This window comes from Chrysemys picta, chromosome 9, assembly GCF_011386835.1.
Source record: "Chrysemys picta bellii isolate R12L10 chromosome 9, ASM1138683v2, whole genome shotgun sequence".
Lineage (NCBI taxonomy): Eukaryota > Metazoa > Chordata > Testudines > Emydidae > Chrysemys > Chrysemys picta.
Genome location: NC_088799.1, coordinates 51154201 through 51178046, shown reverse-complemented (window position 1 = coordinate 51178046; position 23846 = coordinate 51154201). Strand labels below are relative to the sequence as shown.

The following is a 23846-nucleotide window of genomic DNA, read 5'->3' as shown; positions in this document are numbered from 1 at the left end:
GTGAGCTACATCCCTGTCTGCTTTAAACCTGCTAGGAGTCCAAAGTGTAGGGCCTGCTCCCACCTCCACTGAAGTCAGTGGGAAAGCTGCTCTCAACACCCCTGGGTACAGCACTGGAGTCTGAGGGTATGTCTACCCGGCGTTTTGGAGCACCAGACTTGGGCTTGCGGGGCTCATGTTGGTGCTCTAGAAATAGTGGTGTAGACAGCACTTTGAAGCCGCAGCTTGGGCTCTGAAGGCTAGGGAAGGGTGTGGGCTTCAGAGCCCTAGCTCCAGCCCAAGCAGCACCTTCAAAGCGCTGTCTGCACAGGTATTTTTAGAGTGCTGGCACAAGCCCTGCTAGCCCAAGTCTGTCACCCCAGGCTGGGAGGCTCACTCCAAAACGCTGGGGTAAACATGTCCTGAAGCAGCTCAGGTGTCTGGGCAGTGCCCTCTTTGGCAGTATGATACACTTCACACAACTGGTCTCCCCCCACCTGTGATCAGAGAGTCAGGCATCAGCATCCCAGCAGTCACGCTGTACTTTCTCCTCGACAGCCTAACTATGGAGCATACACTGGTGCTGGCTGCTAGCTTTGGAACTCAGATGCTTTGCAGACAGACTGCGCATCTTCCCGCAAGCTTGCCACGCTCTCCATGGCACAGCAGTCCTCCCCAGTAAGACACCGAGGAGAGAAAGAGGCACTAGGCACATTTGAAAGTCTCCCCAACAGCCACAGCATTCGCCTCCCACCTCCGCTTTCCTGATGTACTGTAGCAGAAAGAGAAATATCCAGTATGAAGAAAAAGGGAGGAGAGACCATGTTTGTCACTCACAATACAGCCCTGTATTTTAAATAGTCATTTTATCTGCCTGAGCGAGCTTTCAGTTTGAAAAGCTCCTGTCCCCAGTGGAAAAGCCACGTACATTTTTGAAACACTTGCTTTTTATTCACTGATCTTCTTTCAGAGAAATAGACTCTACTACCACTGTGCTAAATTCTGCTCCATTACCCTAAGCTCTTTCTGCACTTCTGCCATGTTTGTAAACAAGAGCAGCTTCCTAAGTTGCATCTCTTCCCCTCGGAAAGATACACACACACACACTTACCCTGGTTCCTGTTTTGGACATTTTCCGTTCTAGGCACTACACCCTAGCTGCTGCAGGAATTCCAGGAGCACCTGCAAAGACCCAGAAGCTGGGGGCCCCTTTTTATAAGGCTCCTTTTGTACCAGACATTCGCTTTGTCATGAGAATGGGATCCAAGAATTGAGTCAGTGATTCTAGGGCTAGGGATTGTTTCTAGAAAAGCAAACAGGATTAGGGAATAAAGGGAGGCTTCGCTATGCTCTTTATTTTTTTGCTGTTGCATCATCAGAGCTGAATGGTCTGCTGAGTCAGAACACCAAAACATTCCAACTAAGAAGCCCCCTGCCTGGGGGGATGACACAGTTTGGTTGCTCTCTCTGCTTTGAACATGCTAAAAAAGATTGATCACTGACTAGAATCCAAGAATCTTAGGCCCTACACCCCTCTGTAAAAAGGGACCAAGCCTTGTGAGAGGACATTTTCCAACTGTTGCAAGGTGCTGTGGTGACAGGTTTCATAAACACATGCTCAGCAGAGGGTGGGAAGAGAGCTGGAGAGAATGGCCTCTGCTTAGAGGAATGTTTGTGCAGCAGTGATAACACTGAACAGGGCAATGTAGCCTAGTGGATAGTGCATTGGACTGGGACTCAGTAGACCTGCATTCTATACCTGGCTCTGCCAGTAGTCTGCTGGGTGACCTTGGGCCAGTCACTTCTCTGTGCCTCAGTTTCTCCATCTATAAAATGGGGATCGCAATATTAACCTATGTAGAGTGCTTTGAGATCTAGGGATCTCTAGATAAGACCTAGTTATTTCTATAGCACCCTCCATCTGAGGGGCTCAAACTGCTGTTAAGAACATTAACAGACATACCCAGGGGAGGGATTTTTATCCCCATTTTACGATGAGGAACGTGAAGCACAGAGGGATTAAGTAAGGTGTCCACGGTCCCACAGGAAGTCCATGTCAGAGTCAGGGACAGAACTAAGATCACCTGTGATTTAACCACAAGACCATCTTTCTTAGGAACACCCTTATACTGACTCGATGCACTGGGCTAGGTAAATACTTAACACAATCAAAGCAGGGCACAAAACAAGGAACACAGGGGTGTAGATGTCCGTGCCCCAGAAGTCACTCTGTTATAAACACCTCTCCAGCTATTGCCGGCACCACTCCAAAGGCTTAGAGAGACAAAGACAGCAGATGAATTTGGCAAGCAGCGCCTGAACCACTCAGCTGTTATTTCAAGTCTGTCAGAACGGATCCATTTCATCCCAATGATTCCGCATGCTTCTGTCTACACCAGCACACCTTTAAACCCTGCCAACTCCAGAGGCACCCTGAGGCCAATAGGTTGATCTAGATATCTGCCCAATGGCATCCCATTCTCCTTCCTGCCTAATCCTTTAAGTATCAGGGTCTGTGGTTTACACACACTGGTTTTCTGCTAGATGTGAGGCCACTCACCACCATTAATCCAAGAGCTGTTTATGAAGATCTCAGCATCCAGCCTAGGACCCAGCTCCCACTGAAGGGTGCTACAGTGGCTCGGTATATTAATCCCAGAACTGGATTCCCTTTTGCTATCCCACATCCCCATTTAAATGCTGGGTAGGTGCACATCAGAGCCAACACCTCCATTTGTTCCCTGGGCCTAGGACAGACAGCCACTTGTGGAGGTCCAGGGGGGGCAGGGAATGGGGGAAGAGGAGTTTGCATGAGTAAGTTGTCCTGTGGGGGGTAAAATTGTGACATTGCAAAGCTATGAGGGTGTGTTGCCAAATTAGATTTTTATCATCATCCTGCAAATGTGTAAGACAGATTCATCATCATCCACTGTGGATTGGGTAGTAACCCGAGGGTGTAGCTGGGTTTGTCCCACACCTTTAAGAGCCACGTCCAAGTCTTATCTTCACTTGTTACTCAGGCAAAACAAACACCCACTGTAACTTCAAAGTTACAAAAAGAGGAATAAACCTCCCTCTTAGCATAGGGAACATTCACAAGCTAAAACAAAAGAATCTAATGCATTTCCTTGCTATTATTTACAATTTCTGTAATTTTTAGATGCATCAGTTCAGGATCTTTTTAGGAGCTGGGTTACCTGCTTGGTCTCTCTCTTTGTCCTAAGAGGGAACCAACAAAGAGAACAAACCCAACCTCCCCAGATTTGAAAGTATCTTCTTTCCCCATTGGTCCTTCTGGTCAGGTGCCAACTAGATTAATTGAACTGATTAACCCCTTACAGGGAGTGATTCTGTACCTCTGGCCAGGAGGGATTTCTGTTACTGCATACATAAAGGTTATTACCCTTCCCTTTATATTTATGACACCCACTGATGGCTAGGAGAGTTTTGGCTGAACACCAGAAGACTAGGGGTACATCTACACTACAGGGGGGAGTCGATTTAAGATACGCAAATTCAGCTACGTGAATAGCGTAGCTGAATTCGACGTATCGCAGCCGACTTACCCCGCTGTGAGGACGGCGGCAAAATCGACTTCTGCGGCTTTCTGTCGACGGCGCTTACTCCCACCTCCGCTGGTGGAGTAAGAGCGTCGATTCGGGGACGGGACGCGACAATCGATCCCCGAGAGGTCGATTTCTACCCGCCGATTCAGGCGGGTAGTGTAGACCTAGCCTAGATCACCCGCTGCTGTCAATCAGATGTCACTCCTCCACTGAAGTGAATGGAGCTATACCAATTTGCACTAGCTGAGCATGTGGGCCCACTGTCTCTCCTCAGATCATACCTCAACCCCCTTCTCCCTCCCACTTACTGGCTCCAGGAGCCTGCTGGAAATGCTGACTCATGCATGCATAGGTCCAGAAGATGTTGAGACTAGAGCATCTGATCCCGTTATTTTCCTTGTGCTCCACACGTTTGGTTTCTCTGTTTCACATTTGCCAGTTGGGTGGTTCAAATAAACATCTCACTATGTTGTATGTAATCAACCACGCAGCAGCTTGCCTCGTTTGCCTCACTAATTGTGAACTGGTCAATCAGATGTACCCCACGAGCCCCGCTCATGCCCTGGGTCAGCTGGCTCGAACTTGAGGAGCTAAAAATTGCTGCGGACATTCAAGCTCAAGCTGGAGCCCAGGTTTTGGGACCCTCCACCCTTGCAGGGTCCCAGAGCTCAGGCTTCAGCCCAAGCCCAAATGCCAAGCTGACTCAGGCCAGCTGTGGTTAGTTTTTATCTCAATGTGGACATACGCTTGGAGACTGGTTGTCTTGAGAGCAGATATTGAAGGTGAGACCCACTCCCGTTGATTTTCAACTGTGGGAAGCTGAAATATTGATGACAGGAAACACTGCTCAGATCAAACTACTGTTGTGACAGGGATGCCACAGCTGATACTAACTCACTGACCTCCAGGACTGAGAAGTCTCACCCACTGTTGCTAAGGGAAGTAATGTTCCCCCCACATGGAATATGACCACATTTACATGTCAGAGCACCGCAGGAGCTAGAACCGTAGGTGGCTGGTGAAAATATTCTTTGTGGTGGGAAGAAATGAGTCAAAACAGTCAGACACTGCTCTCCAGTGCACGTGTGCGGGTTGCTCTCTCCATCCCAGCCTGTGTGCAGGGGAGGGCTGGGGGGGGGGGGGGGAGGGGGGCGGGCAATAGGAGAGTGAGCCCACCTCACCCACACAGGGCTGAGCCTAACTCTCCACTCTGGCCTGTTGACTCTCAGAATTCAGAGATTTAGTGTGGCCGGCTCTTCTAAATGTGAGGGGGATGAGTGAGGAGCTGTAACAGGAGATGGTTTTGTGAGGCTTGGGTTTATTTGGGGCAGGAGGACGACATTGGGTGAGGGGTTATTTGGGAGCTGGATGGCGATGTCTGGCTCCTTTCTCTGCAGCCCACTCCCTCCCCATGTGGCACCAACCCCAGAGCCAGATCTGCTCCCAAGCAACAGCAGAGAAGGCCTTGCCCCCACCACACCAGCACGGGGCATGGCTGCACTCAGGAGGGACTCCGCACCATGCGGGGGCCTGGCACACCCCTCTTGCTGCCGCCTCTGGCGACTCTCCCTGCTTGTCCTGCTACTTGGCAGCCAGGCAGGTCTGTGCCAAGCCAGCCTTGGAACTGCCAGAGGCAGAGCTTCACCCACTGAGCTGGGCTAAGGTTGCTCAGATCTGGGGGGCTGAGCCCCCCAGTCCTTGGCCACCTCATTACTGAGAATTTTTTTCCTAGGAAACATGCTTGACTTGGCTTAAAATTCCATTTATTGACATTTCACAGAAGCAAGGAAGAGGCAAAGACCTAGGCAATTTCATGAAACTTCATCCTTTAAGTGCTAACGCCATCTCCACATAGAAAAATACCTGAAGTTCATTTTACACACTGGAGAGAGGGGGGAAAAAATAAATCAAACATTTTCTTTTCATTTATGAAAGGGAGCAACAAGCTCTTCCCCAGACAGGTACACAACAGCCCCATGACCCTGCAGCTAGTGTCACACCAGCGTGACTGCCTTCGCAGGATACGTACATGTCCAGAATTTTAACTAAGCACCCACCCTGCCTAAGAGGCCCACAGCAAGGCGCAGGCTTGTCTTTGCAACACCTTTCCTTACCACGTAATCCCTCATCTGGTTTCCACCTGAAGCCAGCTGGAGAGTTGATGTACCCCAAGTCCTGGAAAGGAGCAAGGTGATGCAGTGATGTCTTGAACAGGACAAAAAAAAAAAAAAAAAAGAGTCCAGCTCATGCTGATGCCGAGGTCCAGATATCCTAATTAATTTGCAACACCGCAGGAGTGTCTAACCAGCATGACCCCAAAGTATTCACTGGAAACCACCGTCAGTTTGTCACCATCCATCTTCACAACGCTGTAACAAAACACAACTTCACTCCAACCATGCAATCACCAACAATTCAGTGACTTCCCCTCCCCAGGCCAACAGCTTGCTGGAGAAAAACCCAGAGCATGATCAGTTTGAGTTAGCAAACTATTCCTCACCCTTTGAAATGTGTGGTGATTGTACCCATACCAGGGGCAAGTGTCTGGCTCCTTGTGCACCACCACTAGAAAATTCAAAAGATTATATGGGAAAGAATTCTTTGAGGCATCAAGGAAGTGGCCACTGAGGGCTTGTCTATAGAGGGATTAATCCGCAGAATTAACGCACAATACACCTCTACCCTGATATAATGCGTCCTTGGGAGCCAAAAAAAAAAAAAAAAAAATCTTACCATGTTATAGGTGAAACCACGTTATATCGAACTTGCTTTGATCTGCTGGAGTGCACAGCCCCCCCCCCAGCACTGCTTTACCGCGTTATATCCAAATTAGTGTTATATCGGGGTAGAGGTGTATTAACTGAATAATTAACCCAAGCTGCACCAATAGTGTACACAGGCTGGCTGTGCCTTCTTTCAGTTTGCATCTCTGTGTCCACGCGGCAGGGGCTTGCTGTGCACTAAGTGCATGGCATTCTCGGAGGGTATCCCATGGTCCTTTGCTTCAATGCTACACAGTGTGCATGATGGGGTGGTTCTCGCTGCATGCGGTGGGATGCAATGAAGAAGCCAGTGGAATTCCGGGACTTGGAGTAAATTCAAAAACATCCCATGCTTCAGCTCTCTCCAGCCCATCATTCCTCTCTTTCTGGAGAGGCAAGTGCCGTTTGCAAATTGCTGTCAGCCAGCATGGACCCAGCAATGCTCCATACCACTATGCTGGCAACTGCACCTAGATAGAGACTGTTTGGGATGTAGTTCAGCTCTCGAAGCTGAGCGACTTGGCTCTATCTTTGGAGTTCGCCCACCGCATTACCAAGCAGATATGGCGACTCCAGCAGCAGCTCCTTCAGCAGCAGGTTGGGCAGTGGTGGAGGAACGATAAGGATGAGGAAGACAAGGACGACACAGAGCAACTGCTACTACCGGAGCTGTTCCTGAAGCAGGGTCACACTGTGCAACACCTTTTAAGGGCTTGGGAAACACCCCAGTGGGGATTGGTGGGAAAAGATTGTTCCATAGACCTGGGACGACCAGCAGTGATGAGAGAATTTCAGGATGGCAAGCCCCAGAGCGGCAGTGGCAGCATACCAAACATGCGGTGCCCAAACCCAGAAAGACGCTGGTCGCCAATGCCACATGTTAGCTGGTCACCTCCTAATGCTACTGGTTCATAACCAGCCAATTCGTAATATTCAGGAGAAAGTTGATGGCTTTGCACGTGTGGGGTTCCCAAATAGCATTGGGGCAACTGATGGGACCCACATGCCAACTGCTTGTCCCCCGCACCATGGCTCAGAGTGTATAAGAGGGATATTTCTCCATGGTGTTCCAAGGGCTGGTTGACCACCGTGGCAAGTTCACAAACATAGGGTGGTCTGGAAAGACCCACAATGCTAGGCTCTTTCAACACTCAGCTCTAATTATCTGAATAAATAAAGGAGAATTTGCCCCCAGCATCGTTCTGGACATTAATGATGTGGCAATTGCTCCAGTTATCAAGCGAGACTGCTGCTGCTGCCCTGGTTCATGATCCCATCGCCTCAGTAGTTGCAGAATGACAGCAGAGTGTGCATTTGGCCATCTGCAAGGAAGGTGGTACTGTTTGTGGAATAGGTTAGAAGCTGGAGAAAAAAACCCCCATGCTGCAGGTTATATTTTGCACAATATTTGAGATAGTAAGTGAGAAAGCCTTTCCGATGGGTGGGAGGCTGTGGTGCAGAGACTTGCTCAGGGGTTTGAGCAGCCAGCAAAATGTCCAATGGAAACAGCCAGTGCAGTATTGTCAGGGATGTCTATGGCTCCTGGAGTTTCAGGCCTGAAAATGCGCAGCTATACATCCAGCTGTTATCCCAACTGGGAATGGATTGTGAGCTGTGCAGTCTCTTTGATAGGTGGTAGATGTAGCAATCCTTATTTTATCTTGTCTGTGCCTTTACCCTTTTGTAAAAACCTCTGACTTAGTCAAAATGAATGGACTGCCTGTATAAAGTGCATCGCTGACTCTTTCTGAATAGATTTTTAAACCAGCAGAAATGAAGCTTTAATTAAACAATGAAGCAAAGCTTTAAAGTGACAGTGCAGTGGACGGCAGACTACAAGGGGTGAGTACACGCCTCGTTGTTGCCTCTTGTTCTTGGGGCGTCTGGTATTGAGTGGCAGGGCTCGAAGTTATCAGGTGCACTGGATGGCTCAAAAGCGCTGCTTTCCCAGGTACAATTGCTCTCGCTGCCCTGAGCTTGGGCCAGGGAATGGCCTCTGAGAGCATGACTGCAGGGGTACAGCGGGGAACATATGCTGGTGTTCCCAGTACCCTGTGTTGTCCAGGGGCTGCAGAAAAAACAGTTACTCACCTCTCGTAACTGTTGTTCTTCGAGATGCGTTGCTCATATCCATTCCAATTAGGTGTGCACGCACCATGTGCGGTCATTGGAAAGTTTTTCCCCTAGCAGCACCGTCGGGTCGGCTGTGGAGCCCCCTGGAGTGGTGCCTTCATGGAGCTCAATATATGACCCTGCCGATGCCTCCTCAGTTCCTTCTTGCCGGTTACTCTGGCAGAGGGGAAGGCCGGCGGGTTTGGAATGGATATGAGCAACACATTTCGAACAACAATTATGAGAGGTGAGTAACCGATTTTTCTTCTTCAAGTGATTGCTCATATCGATTCCAATTAGGTGACTGCCAAACCTTACCTAGGCGGTGGGGTCAGAGTTAAGGAATGCTGATTGGAGCACCGCTCTGCTGAACGCCGCATTGTCTCTGGCGTACTGGACGATGGCGTAGTGAAAGGTGAAGGTATGCACCGAGAACCAAGTCGCTGCCCTGCAGATTTCTTGGATCAGGACCCGGGCCAGGAATGCTGCTGACCAGGCCTGGGCCTTAGTGGAGTACGCCGTGAGAGCCGGGATCGGCACTCTGGCCAGTTCATAGCACGTGCGGATGCAGGACGTGATCCAGGAGGATATTCTTTGAGATGAGACCGGGAGGCCTTTCATCCGGTCCGCCACCGCTATGAACTGGTTTTCCAGTTTTCCATTTTCTGAACAACTTAGTGCGCTTGATGTAGAAAGCTAGTGCTCTTCGAATACCACGGGAGTGCAGCCGCTGCTCGCGGTTACTGGCATGAGGCTTAGGGTAAAAGACAGGCAGGAAAATGTCCTGGTTGGTGTGGAAGTGCAACACCACCTTGGGGAGAAAGGCCAGGTGTGACCTGAGTTGCACCTTATCCCTGTGGAAAACTGTGTAAGGTGGTTCAGAGGTGAGGGCCTTTAGAGCTCAGACACCCTCCTCGCAGAAGTAATGGCAACCAGAAAAGCTACCTTCCATGATACAGGAGGGAGCAGGTCGCCAGTGGTTCGAATGGAGGCCCCATGAGCCTGAAGAGGACCAGGTTAAGGTCCCACGCAGGGACAGACTGCCTGATCTGGGGATGTAGGCAGTCCAGACCTTTGAGGAAGCGACCAACCATAGGATTGGTGAAGACGTATCAACCAGATGCTCCAAGGTGGAAGGCCGAGATAACAGCGAGGTGTACCCTTATGGAGGGCACTACCAGGCCTTGCTGTTTCAGGTGTAGGAGGTACTCCAAGATGAGAGGTACCAGCGCCTCTAGACGGGGTGTATGACACTGGTCACACCAGCACAAGAACCTCTTCCACTTCGCCAGACACGTGGCTCTAGTGGAAGGCTTTCTGCGGCCGAGGAGGCCCTTCCTTACTTGTTCTGAGTACAGAAGTTCCATGGGGTTCAGCCATGAAGCTTCCAAGTCGTGAGGTAGAGGGACCGTAGGTCAGGGTGACAGAGGCGACTGTAGCCCTGAGTGAGTAAGTCGGGGAGGAGAGGTAACGTGACCAGTGCGTCCACTGACTGCTCCAGTAGAGTAGTGCACTAGTGTTGTCGAGGCCACGCTGGAGCTATTAGAATTACCTCTGTCCCCTCCCTGCAGACCTTGAGCAGGACCTTGTGCATGAGAGGGAACAGGGGAAAGGCACAGAGCAGGTGACGTCTCCAGGGTAGCAGGAATATGTCCGTGAGGGAGCCTGGGCTGTGACCCTGGAAGGAGCAGAAGGGTAGGCACTTCCTGTTGCGTCGAGTGGCAAACAAGTTGATCTGGGAAACCTGCACCTTTGGAAAATGAGGTGTATGACATCCGGTCGGAGAGACCACTCATGGGCGCGGAAGGACCTATTGAGGCGGTCCGCCAGCGTGTTCTGAACTCCTAGTTAAAAGGATGCTTCCAGGTGAATGGAGTGGGCTATGCAGAACTCCCACAGCCGAAGGGCCTCCTGGCATAGGGGAGAGGAACAGGCTTCCCCTTGCTTGTTGATGTAAAACATGGTGGTGGTGTTCTCTGTTAGAACTGCTACGCACTGGCCTTGTAGTCGGGCCCGAAAGGCCTGGCAGGCTAGGCACACCGCTCTCAGTTCCTTGATCTTGCTATGTAGGGACAGCTTGTCCTGGGACCACAGGCCCTGTGTCTGAAGATCTCCCAGATGCGCATCCCATCCCAGAGCTGACGTTTCTGTGACCAGGGACAAGGAAGGTTGAGGGATGTGGAAGGGGACTCCTTCGCACACAGCTTGAGGATTGAGCCACCAGTGGAGGGATATAAGGACCTCCCTGGCATCGTGACCACTGAATTCAAGCTGTTGCATCCCAGGCAGTAGGCCGAAGCGAGCCATGCCTGCAAAAGTCTGAGCCGGATCACGCAAGTACAAGCAGCCATGTGGCTAAGGAGACTCAGGCACCCCCTTGCTGTTGTGGTTGGGAATTGCTGGAGGCTTTGAATTATGTCCGTGATGGCTTGGAATCAGGTCTCCAGCAGAAGGGCTCGCGCATGAACTGAGTAACATTGCCCCAATGAATTCTATTCTCTGGGTCGGTTCCAAGGTCGACTTCCCCATGTTGAGGAGAAGATCCAGTTGCTCAAACGTGTACCTGACCAAACGGATTTGGGACTGCAACTGTCCCTTGGTGTGGCCCCTGAGCAGCCATTCGTCGAGGTAGGGGTATACCTGCACCTGCTGTCGACAGAGGAAAGCAGCCACGACCAGCATGCACTTGGTGAACACTTGGGGGACTGTTGAGAGGCCTAATGGTAGGGCAGGCAGTGAATTAGTAATACTTGTGGTTGACCACGAAGCGTAGGATGTGCCGATGTGCGGGACGAACCGCTATATGGAAATACGCATCCTTCATCTCAAGGGCTGGAGAGCAGTGCCACGACCTGGAGCAGTGCCCCGATCTGGAGCTGCGCGGGGTCACTAAGCGGCATTGGGACCAGAACCTGCTGCGTAATGGGGAGCGACACGAGGACTGACGTCGCGAGCAGGAGCGCTGGCGCAATCTAGAGCAGCACCGGGACTTTATCAGCTGTGCCGAGGGCTGGAGCATAGCTGGTTTGCCTCGAAACGGTGCCATACGATGTGGTACTGGAGGCTTGGTGCAAGGAGTGAGTGACCTGGGCACTGTCATGGCAGTGAGGTCCCTCACGGTCTCAAAGGTGTCCAGGGTGGATAGTAGCTCCACCTCCTTGATGACCTGGGCCAGGGAGTCCAACGGCACCAGACTCAACGGTCCCCTTGCGGGAGGAAAGTCGACGGTGCCATCTCTACATACTTCGGCATTGGGTGCTTCTCTTGAGGATGCACCCCATTGGCCGGCCCCATTGGCGGACCTCTGGAACAGAGAGCTGCTCCTCTCTTGCTTCTGGTGCCGCTTCTGCACTGGGGAATGGGAGCAGTGCTGGGTCAATCCCACCGGTTTCGGAGCCAGGGAGCGGCGGTGCTGCAGGTCTCTGGCAGAGTCCATCCAGGGTGCTGCTTCCACCACTGCCGCCGGGGCGCTATGCACCATATGAACTCAGCGCCAGGTCCCGCCGCGCTGGCAGAGGCTGAGGTCTAAGCGCCGCCTCCATAAGGAGCTGCTTGAGGCGAAAGTCTCGCTCCTTTTTGGTTCTGAGGCAAAACCCCTTGCAAATCCTGCACCAACTGGCTTGGTGAGCCTCCCCCAGACACTTTAGACAAGCGTTGTGGGGGTCACCCATTGGCATGGGCTTGCTACAGGACTTGAACCCCTGGGACTTGGGCATGTAAGCCCTCCCAAGAAAAAGTGGTCAGGACAGAGGATAAACGCCCCCATTCCAACTGCTAACTACTAATACTAACTAACAATTAAACTAACTAATACATATAGAGAACAAACAAAACAAGCAAAGGTAGGAAAACGTGGTAGAACTTGCTGAGCAAGATGCCACAGTTCCAACAACCATCACTGGCCGTAAGAAAGAACTGAGGAGGTGCCGGGTCAGCAGGGTCATATATTGAGCGCCATGAAGGCATCGCTCCAGGGGGCTCCACAGCCGACCCGATGGGTCCTCCTAAGAGAAAAACTTTCCGACAATTGCACACACCTAATTGGAATCAATATGAGCAATCACTCGAAGAAGAACATGGCTGGGTCCTGGCTGAGGGCACTGGATTGTCTGTATGCCCATTTGCAGCATGCGTTGCAGCAGAGCATTCTGAGCTTGTACAACCTCCTTGAGTCACCTACGCATGTGTCTTTCTTCCTCCACAGTGCCTTTTGCCATGGCAACGCTGTCCCTAGCCACTGTGACACTGTTTCTAGCCACTTCAACTCTCTTGTTCAATAGCTCCCTGTCTTCCTCCATCTCTGACCTCAAATACAACTACCAGCTCTTCACCCGTTTCTTTTTATTTGGGGGGAGGGGGTCTACAATGAAAGCTGGGTATTTCATCCCAAATTCTCTGTTTATTCCCTTATCCCCTCAGCCATGGATAAAGCCCCTGTCCTTGAAGGTCTGGCCACTGCAGGTGCCATTGCTGAGGGAGTAGGGAAAATAACCTAGCCAAGCAGATGTTAGTGGTATTCCAGACAGGCTAGGATATCCTTTTTAATGTGTCTCTCATTCCCACCCCACCACCCCCGAGATTCTTGGCTCTTAGTGTGCCCACACAGCCAGTAGGCGGTGTGTGCTCAGGAGGGCTAGATTGGCTTGAGTTGCAGTGGGCCTCGGAGGCTGGGGGTGGGATTGGAAATTATATTCCCGCTCTGGCTTTGCAATTTGGCTGTGCCTTGGAGTTGTTTCTATGGTGTCAGAGGAGTTAGTGGGGAGCATATGGAATGAGCGGGATAGTAATCCGTGTCCTGACTCTCAGTGAAGTTACATTGAGGCAGGTGACTAGGCGACAGAGAATGGCCTTATTAACCATGGCAAAGGGCAGACCAGTGAAATACACGGTGAAGAACTTCACCAAGCCGGTCCCCCAGAAGTGTGGCAGGAGTGGAGGGCATGCCAGAGCAATGACTGTGCACCTATCCCCACTCCTACAGATGGTGGGTGGGGGCAGAGGGGGAAAAAGAAAAAAGAAAAAAAAAAAAAAAACCAAGCAATTTCTCTGCTTCTACTTTATCTCCCCTGCAGACATGCTGAAAAGTGCAGAGAAAAAGAGATCAGGTTCTGCACTGACTGTCCGAAGCACGAACTGCTCCAACCCTCTCTCTATGCAAGTCCGTGGAAAGACATTAAAAGCTGTATGCTATCCATAAGGTTGATCTCTTTCTGTGTATGAATGCATGTTTATACCTCAGCAGGGAGCTGTAGGCTTAGTGCTTTACAGGCATGCAATGCCCATGTCATCTGAGACTACTAACCAAACCACTTTTCCCAGAGCCACTGTCCCAAATGGCTCAAAGTTGCACAACTGAGTGTTTTCATTATTCAAATATGCTGCGGGAGGGGAGCGAGGGAATGAGAGACGGAGTTGCAGGGGTCGGCAACCTTTCAGAAGTGGTGTGCCGAGTTTTCATTTATTCACTCTAATTTAAGGTTTTGCATGCCAGTAATACATTTTAACATTTTTAGAAGGTCTTTTTCTGTAAGTCTATATATACTATTGTTGTATGTAAAGTAAATAAGATTTTTAAAATGTTTAAGAAGCTTCATTTAAAATTAAATTAAAATGCAGAGCCCCCCGGACTGGTGGCCAGGACCCGGGCAGTGTGAGTGCCACTGAAAATCAGCTCACGTGCTGCCTTCAGCATGTGTGCCATAGGTTGCTTACCCCTGGAGTAGAGATTGCAGCTGTGCCATGCTGCCAGCCACTATTTTGAGCAGATGGACAGGGGTTTTGGAGGCAAAGGGGGAGCTCGCATTTGCCAGACAGGACAGATGCAGAAAAGAGAAAAGAAAATAAGGTAGATGGATACATGTCTTCCGTGGCATATGCTTGTAAAGAGTTGATGGTCGAGGTTTTCGCCTGAGACAGAAGCCAATTGCTCGGCTGGAGTAGACACCATTTTGAAAATGTGGGCTAATAAAGGGAGGCAGGTGCTGGAGACTCGGAAAGGCTCCCCGCTCTCACCCGCCAAAAAACGGCTGTAGCCATGGGGCACTTGGCTCAGAAGCTAGCACAGTGGTGTCATATAACAAATTAAAATTTTATTAAGATGATGTTAAAAAAAAAAAAATTGTGAACAGAGTTTGAGCATAGAAGTTTCTGGTTATCAGGGAATAACATACAGATTATCGAGGGTGCAAAGTTTGTCTTAAGATCAGGTGGCATGAGGAATCCATAATCTGCAATATCCCCAATTGGGGGTAAAAGGTTGATGGGTCAAAGTACAGACATTGAGATATGAGGGTATGAAGTTCATAGAGTGGTTGTGTTCAGGTGTGGAGTATAATGAGTGGATATGATGATGAGGATGGATTGACTCTCATTTGGTGAGATTTAAATGTTTAGGGAGTTTATGGTTCCAGTTCATATGATCCATTGGAGAAGGTCACTTGGTCCCTTTCTCGTAGTGGGAGAACGATGTCACTCTGGCTCACGCCTCCTGGTACTGTTGGTGGCCGGTGATGTGCTCGATGTAGATGTCCCTGGACCATCGGATGGCGTCTGAGACCATGAGGCGCCGCATGAGACGTGCGTAGCGTCGACCGATCCCACAGGTCCGCAGCACACGCTCGTTGCAGGGGTCCCAGGCGCCCAGGGCTCCGACAATCAGGGCGTCCATCTGCACCTCATAGCCCTTCGCTCTCAGGGTGTCAGCCAGGGGGGCGTACTTTTCCAGCTTACGAGCTCGGGCTTCACAAAATGCTGGAGTCCTGTTCTCAAAGGAGACCGTGACGTCGACGAGGATGATCTTTTTCTGGGCCTCGTCGGTGACGACCATGTCAGGTCGTAGCTGGCTGTCGGTACCGGGGATGGTGCAGTTCACAGAGATCTCCCCCAGGCGTGGCACGATGGCTTTCACCAGGCGGTTCTGGATGGCTTTGTGGCGCAGCTGCCAGGCTCTGGAGTGGGGTTTGCAGCTGCACAGGACGTGGGGCAGGGTTTCGTTGGGGTAGCCACACTTCCTGCAACGTTGTCTCGGTTCCCGTGGCGGACGGCTCCATTGAGCGGGACGCAGTTAAGCTGGGCACGGTGGATGAACCGCCAGCCGGCGAAACAGGTGAAGCCGCCCCCAGCGAGGAACTGGTTGCTGGCATCCCACTTGCTGGTCAACTCAAAGGCTTTACCCTGGTCCGGTTTACGCTTCAGGGTTTCCACGTACAGCGAGCGGATGGTGGCCTTCAGAGTCCTCTCCAGCAAGCCCCTGGCCATCGGGGTGATGATGGTGTTGTCGTCCAACCTGATCTGCGGCACCCGGACTCCCAGCTCCTGGCACTCCTCGCACCACTCCCAGCGGCAGCTGATGTGCTTCCCCAGGCGACGCGTGGCGTTGCGAGTGCGGGACCACAGTGAAGCGATGTCGCGCCCGTCCCATCCGAATTCCCCATCCAGGGAGCCACTCAGGAAGGTGGCGATGTCTTGGTTTGAGGGGGCTCTGCCAATCCGCTTCTCTGTCGCATCACACAGGGCGTTCGCTGCAATGTTCCTCACCGTGGCGTCGGGACATGTCAGCAGGCATGGGTAATCACCGCGACGTCGCACAGGTCACCCATGTGGGGGACATTGGCACCGCCGTGCCTGTGGGCGATGTAGATCAGCTAGTTGCTGGCTCTCTGGGGAAGGAACAACCCACTTCTTCACCAGCTTCCGGATGATCTTGTCTGCCTTGTTGAGGGGCACCTTCGCCATGGCGGATCCTCTTAGGGCGAACGAGATGCGTGGGATCAGGAAGGTGTTCAGGGCGTTTATCTTCTGCCACGGTGCCAGCAGGGAGGCATCAATCGTGGCGGCATCCTGCAAGATCTCCTGGATGGTGTCCTTGGGTGTCTGCCGGACATGGAACCCTGTTGGCGTGCCCAGGTGCTGGTGTGCCTGCCCCTCTGCCAGGGGGATGACGGGCTCACCCTGGATCTGGAACCCCGTTGTCTGCACCGAGTCCCTTTTGCTGCCGTCAATGTGCAGAGTTGCGCACTTCTTCGCATTGAAGCGGAGCCCCATCCAGTCAGTAGCTCAGCTGGTGGCATTTAGCATACCTTGGAGGCTCTCTGGGTTGTCCGCGGTCAGGACCAGATCGTCCGCGTAGGCCAGAATGCTGAGTTTCTTGCCATGCAGGTCGAAGCCGGTCGGGCCACTGGAGATGGCTCGGATGAGCGGTTCCATGGCCAGGTTGAAGTTGATGGGGCTAAGGGGGCATCCTTGTTTCACGCCGCGGCGGATGGGGATGGCGTCTGTCTCTCCGTCCGTGGCGTGGATGGTGGTGGTGCAGTCCTTGTAGAGGTACCGGAGGATCTGGATGAAGGTTTCTGGCATCCCGAACTCTCCCAGGGTGGCAAAGATGTGATGGTGGGGTATGGACCCAAAGGCGTTGGTCAGGTCAAGCCATGCTACTGCGCACTGCCTCTTGGACCTCCTGGATGGCTGTCTGGAGGAGGAAGTTGTGCTCGTAGCATCCCTCGCAGGACATGAAACCCTTCTGCACTGCGCTGACGGCGCCTCCGCACACTGACCAGTCTGTGATCCTTGCCGCGAGGCAGCTGGCATACAGCTTGTAGATGGTGGAGCAGAGGGAGATGGGCCTCCAGTTGCCGGGGTCGTCTCGATCGCCTTTTTTGTGGATGAGCATGGTCATGGACTTTTTCCAGGAGTGGGGAACGCGATGGAACTGCTTGCATTTGTTGAAGATGGCAGCGAGCACCAAGCAGCCGGGGTCTCGCTTCTTCAGCAGGAGGTAGCGGATGCCATCTTTTCCAGGGGCGGTGTTTTTGGTCCTCGACAGCCTCGCCTGCACCTCCTGCGGGGAAAAAAATCTCACTCCAAGTCCTCCGTGAGGTCGATCCGGGGTAGCGGGGAAAGGCACTCTGGGCATTGCAAGTTGGTCTGGGCCTCGTGATCGAGCACATCCTTGAAGTAGTAGAGCCTCTTGGGCTGGATGGCACAGTAGGAGGATGTCCCGTCGAGGATCTCCCTCATGGCTTTCGTCCGGTTCATCCTGTATAGTTTCTGAATACGGGATGCAGCCGCTGGATCGTATCAGCGGCTGACGTCCCCTCTCCTGCCTTCTCTGGCGGTGTTATAAAGATAAATCCTATATGAAGGGCATGTAATCTGCCCCAGTCTCAGCCTGGTTTCTGGCTCACCCACATAGCCAGAATCAAGGTCCTGATTCCTGATGAGATCCTGACTTTCTGGGGAGAGCCCCTCACTGCCCTCCTCATGTTCCTCCTCTGATGACTCTTGCCACTTGTCTGCAGTCTACAGGGGGAGTATCAGGGTCCACAAGCTCCTCAGGCTTGGTAACGATGTAATTGATCAAAAGCCCATCCAGCTCCTCAAGAAATAGATAGGATACAATTCCACTGCTGGACCTTTTCCTGGCACTCCTGGCTTTAATCTAAGTCCTCCTGAACTGTTTGCTCTTTATCCCACACTGGTTAGCATCCTGGTTGTGGCCCCTTATGGACCACTACTTAGCAACGTCCAAAAAGAGATCCTTCATCTGGTGGCTGGCCACAAGAACTTGCTGCACTGACCCCCAGGTGGCGATGAGATCTGGGGCACAGCAAGACTCCAAGTGGGTGCTCAAGGCATGTTGTAAAGGCTGCTGGAGCGTGAAGGAATGCCAATATATTTGAATCCAGGAGCAAATGGGCAAACTCTGTTCCCATGACAATTTTTAAACAGGGGAAGGAACATCCAGTCAACTTGATCCCAGAGTAGTGGAAGGCACACAGATAAACAGACAGATCAATAATGGACACATGCACAGCAACGTGGGATACCAGCTGAATAACTGCCCAAGTACTGCATGGCAGCACTGTGTCCACACAGTCAACTGCACTAACACAATTTGCATCGAACATAATACAATTTGAAAAAGGATTCCAGAGTTTGCGGTATAACTGCGCTCTAATGAATTGCATCGTGATTGCACAGGCATTTTCACACTAGTCTGACTCGAGCTACTGTGGATTAAACCCCCATGTAGACAAGCCCTCAGGTACATGCTGAGCAGCAGGAGATGAGGGCAAGTAAGGGCATCAACTAGACTGTTCTAACTGATTTGGTTTCAGACTATACCTGAAGCATACATCTCGTCTACGCAGACACATGCAGGCTGGTTTGTCAGAGACAGATACTATATATAGACCAGAGGCGTAAGTGAAGCACTTCAACCTCATTTCAAAATTATGATTTCAGTTTCTGATGGAAGAGATCCATATAGAGCTCTTCAGCCAGAAAGGCCATGGGGATGGAAGGAAGAATTGGAGTGCACAAGGGAGTAGATAGAAGCTCAGAGGAGGTTTTGGCTCCAAACTGAAAACCAAAGCCAGATCTGAAGCTGTTGGGAGGAGGCCCACGGAAACAATTTCACACTCATTGTTTCCATCTGGATACCATGTGCACACAAATGTATGTAAAGTAGTATGACAATTTCTCTATCATGTAGCAGGAGACAAACTGTCCCAGTACTCACCCTTCCTTTCCTTCTGTTAAAGAAGAGCATCCTATCCTGCTGCTTGCTTGGAGCCTGCTGCAGGAGGCACAAGGCTATCCAGCTGCTGACGATGTCCTGTGTGAATTAGCCATTCATAGAATTTGTTCTCCACCAGCACCTGGAACTGCTTCCTCTGATCCCTGAAACCCACCAGGACATCAGCAACATAGCAAGTGAAATAGTCTTGTAAGCATTCACACCACACTTCCAAACATCTCTCTTTGGCTACTCAAATTAGTAGCCTTTTCCATCCTCACTGAAAATAAGCAACAGATCTACACTTACCATGCCTAACAAAGCCATTGGATTTGCTTCCCATATTGCCCACGTGGGAAAGATTGAATTCACCTAATCAAAACTATTCGTTAGAATACCCCTGAAAGAGAGACTGCTGGTGTTGAAATAAGCCATGCAGACTTCCCCACACTGCTGTTACTGTACCTCTGCCCTGTAGGATTTCTGCCCTAGGATTCTCAGAGCACAGGCAGACAATTATACATACCTAAGGCTACGAGTCTGTCACGGAGGTCAGGGATTTGGTGATTTTGTGGGACCTCTGTGACTTCAGCCCCGGGCGGAGGAGCTCTGGTTTCCATGATTTATTGTTCATTGCCCACGTCCTGTGACTTTTACTAAAAAAACCTACATCACATAAAACTTAAGTCTATACATATCTGCCATTTGTAACCCAGGCAAAATTTAAATAGTCATCTCCAGAGGAGAGAGTGACACATTAACCCCATGCTACTTACCCAACCCCTCACGTCAATGGTATTAAATCACTCACGTCTGAAGTGCTGCCTTTACTCAACAAGACATATACACACATGGGCATTGGAGGAGTCAGGATTCAAGATAGACAAATGTAATCCAGTGCAATAGAAATTCTGAATCAGAAAACTGTCAGATACAAAGGCCATTTTCCAATCTATTCAAGTCTTGAAATCTGCACTGAGTGCAAAGAGCACCTTGATCAAATGTAGTATTCATGACAAGGGACTCTTCAGGCTCTAAACAAAAGGTGGTGGTCTGGAAGGACTTGACAAATCACAGACCAATGATACTACTCTGTCTCATTGGAACCCTGGCTTCATCTAACTAAACTGAGGACTGAGACCATCCAAAATTAAACAATTCAGAGAAGCTTTGGACTCTCTCCATGACTTGACTTACTGACCCCCAAATATAGAAGCCACAGGCTGAGCCCAGAACAGGGAAACAAAAAACAGCTGAAACACAAGCTATTGTTGCTTCCTTCTATTCTAGCCTTTAAAATTGAAGACCAGAGTTCTACCCCTATTGTGGGTTTGTAAAGGAGGTTATAAGAACATAAGAATGGACATACCAGGTCAGACCAAAGGTCCATCTAGCCCAGTATCCTGTCTTCTGACAGTGGCCTAAAGCCAGGTGGCCCCAGAGGGTATGAACAGAACAGGTAATCATCAAGTGATCAATCCAGTCGTCCATTCCCCGTTTCTGGCAAACAGAGGCTAGGGACACCATCCCTGCCTAACCTCCATGAATTTATCTAGTTCTTTTTTGAACTCTGCTAGTCTTGACCTTCACAGCATCCTTTGGCAAGGAGTTCCACAGGTTGACCGTGCGCTGTGTGAAGAAATACTTCAGTTTTTTTTAAACCTGCGGCCTATTAATTTCATTTGGTGGCCCCTAGTTCTTGTATTATGAGAAGGAGTAAATAACACTTCCTTATTTACTTTCTCCATACCGGTCATGATTTTATAGACCTCTATCATATCCCCCCCTTAGTCGTCTCTTTTCCAAGCTGAAAAATCCCAGTCTTTTTAATCTCTCCTCATACGGCAGCCGTTCCATACCCCTAATAATTTTTGTTGCACTTTTCTGAACCTTTTCCAATTCCAATATATCTTTTTTGAGATGGGGCAACCACATCTGCATGCACTATTCAAGATGTGGGCGTACCGTGGGTTTATATAGAGGGAATATGATATTTTCTGTCTTATTATCTATCCCTTTCTTAATGATTCCCAACATTCGGTTTGCTTTTTTGACTGCCGATGCATATTGAGTGGATGTTTTCTGAGAACTATCCACAATGACTCCAAGATCTCTTTCTTGAGTGGTACCAGCTAATTTAGACCCTCATCATTTTATTTGTATAGTTGGGATTATGTTTTCCAATGTGCATTACTTTGCATTTATCAACACTGGGAGACAGTTTGTTTGCATCAAAATGATACCAAGAGTAAAATCCTGAAGACAGGACCAGCTAAATTCAGAACTCTCAATATCTGGAGTCCTGCACTCCTATCCAGTCAGTTTGGCATCAAAAGAACATGTTTTAATTTATTCAAAACTTAACAGGCTAGGTGCTGAAAAAGCAGTAAGTTGGTAAAAGTGTAGATTAGTATAGTATGCAAGATCAGCTACAAAAGTAAAGTAAGGCCTAGTTAGTAGACTGGAGACTTGACTGCATTAATATGTTTTACTTACAGCACTACAAGCTTCTCATTTTGTGTTTGAGGAGTTAATACACACAGGGTGAACCCCATAGTATGCGTGTTCTTTCATTTCATAAAATCTTTGCACAATTTTTCCTGTATTTTGTGAGCTTATCACACACACATACACACACCAGATTTCCTTCAAACAGAATAAGGTGGCAGGAGTTTTCAATACAAAAGCAGGATACCAAACGCTGCCAGCTCCTCACGCCCCCAATGTACTCATGCATAAAACACAGACTAGATCAGTGGTCACCAACCGGTCTATCACGATTGACTGCTCGATCCTGGAGACTCTCCCAGTCGATCGCTAAAAACCTGGCGGTGCAATGGGACGGCTGCTAAGGCAGGCTCCCTGCCTGCCCCGGCCGCATGCCGCTCCTACCTGCAAGCACCACCCCCACAACTCCCATTGGCCGGTAACGGGGCACTGCGGCCAATGGGAGCTGCAAAGGCGGTGCCTTCAGAGAGGGGCAGCGCGTGGCGCCACATCCCCTCCCCCAGGGGCCACAGGGGCATGTTGGCCCCTTCCGGGAGCAGCATGGGACCAGGGCAGACAGGGAGCCTGCCTTAGCCCCGCTGCGCCCCAGACCGGGAGCTGCCCAAGGTAAGCGCTGCCCAGCGGAAGCCCACACTCCTACCCCCCTCCCAGAGCCAGCACCCCATGCCCCTTCCTGCACCCAAAACCCCCAGCCCTGAGCCCCCTTCCTGAGCCAGCACCCCACACTCCCTCCTGCACCCCAACACTCTGCCCCAGCCTGGAGCCCCTTCCTGCACCCAAACTTCCTCCCAGAGCTTGCACCCCTCACTTCCTCCCAATCCCCAAACTCCTACCCCAACCTGATGAAAGTGAGTGAGGGTGGGGGAGTGCAAGCGACGTGGGTGGGGGTGGAGTGAGCGGGGCAGGGCAGATCCTGGGTTGCTCTTAATTTCAAAAAGTGATCTTGGGTATAAAAAGGTTGGAGACCACTGGACTAGATAAACAGACCTCATGCAAGGGCCTGTATGGACAAGTTGAGTTTCAGAGCATTAAATATATGGAGGAAGCCAAATTACTCACTTGGTTAGTCCTGCCTCCTTCACAGTTTTTTGCCAAACCTGTATCTTCTGCTCTCGTTGACTCAGTGCCTTCTGGTATGCATGTGGCAGCCCCCCAGGTGTTTCTGTCGTGTCTCCTTCCATCTCAAAAGGAATAACAAAGGTATAAAACTCACTGGGGGGTAAGAGTTGGAAGACCCTGGCATCGCTGTTCTCTTTGCACACCAGCATTGGACTGTCCCAGTAGTTAGGCACTGTAGCCAGGCCCATCCGGGCCATGTGGTCCTCAAGCATTGGGTAATGGGTGTGATAAGGGGCAAAAGTTACTGCGTGGTTACCCAAGAGAATGAGAGGGTGTGTAGGTGTGAGAATGTTGAAGGTGCAGCCTGTTGTAGAAGAGATAGACAGACGGTGGCAGATGCCAATGACTTTGACATTATCACAGCTGTGGAGGTGAATGGCTGTCTGCACAGGGCCCAGGACAAAAGTGCTATTCCTGCACTTCTCAATGGTCACAGATCTGAAAGAGAGAAAGATCGCAAGTAAGCCAGAATGCCCAAGAACAGGACAAAGCCACACACTGTTAAAATGGGGTTGCCATGTCTAATGGGAACCAGGAAATACCTATGCAACCCACCCAAAGACATTTCACTGCATCCCAGGAGAACATAAACTCACCGTAAAGGGGAGAGCAGATATATGAAGGACTCATTGCAGCGATGAATCTTCACATGAGCACCCACCAGGGTATCCGAGCTCTTGGCCAGCGTCTGTTTGTAGACTTGGCTCATCACCACCATGCGGTGAACCTCAGGAACCATATGGGCATTGCAGGCAATCTTTGCTCTCTTGGTTGTTCCTTCAACTGCAAGGCAAAAGTTACATACATTAGCAGAAAAAAAGTCTGAACGTATTTCCTAAGCAGGCGGACCATGACATCACATTTCACCAGGCAGCCACAGAGTAAATATCCCATCAAAAAAAGTCACCCTGATGCTTGGGATTTAGATCCCAACTCTCTTTGGGAAATTCCTCCTAAACATAAGGGCTCTTTCTGCCAAACTGAGAATTACAGCAGTCTGCAGATTTTCACCACTGTGCTGATGGAATAGGAGCATGTCTGGTCCAATGTATTCTTACCAAGTGGTGTGCTCCCTGTAGGCATACAGCCCTCAGGGCACTTGTTACCATAGGATGTTGTTCCATTCTGTCTGATGGAATGGATTAAGACTAGTTTTCTCTCCCTCTGAAAACCTATAATCGTATGTTAAATGAGATCAGGAGTCTTCATTCTGATGCCCACAGACAGAAGATCAAATATAGCTTGGGTACGTCAACATGTGCTGCAGTCACACCTCCCAGCTGC

The 23846-nt window shown here is 50.4% G+C and overlaps 1 protein-coding gene across 14 annotated transcripts in view; it reads right to left on the bottom strand.

Annotated features, from left to right (window-relative positions):
* Window positions 1-23846, bottom strand: part of TBCCD1 (TBCC domain containing 1) — a 37591-nt gene that overhangs the window by 7137 nt on the left and 6608 nt on the right. For 8 of the 14 annotated variants that reach the window (XM_042853439.2, XM_065556213.1, XM_065556214.1 and 5 more), the window contains 3 exons: window positions 23159-23345; window positions 22819-23000; window positions 22503-22624 (listed from right to left, as the gene is read on the bottom strand). In XM_042853439.2, the coding sequence (XP_042709373.1) occupies window positions 22503-22624; window positions 22819-23000; window positions 23159-23345 (491 nt within the window). Of the gene's footprint in view, window positions 1-5291; window positions 5915-18938; window positions 19100-22502; window positions 23001-23158; window positions 23346-23846 lie in introns of those variants that run through there. The other 6 variants (XM_005303659.4, XM_065556217.1, XM_065556216.1 and 3 more) reach the window with 2 other exon arrangements.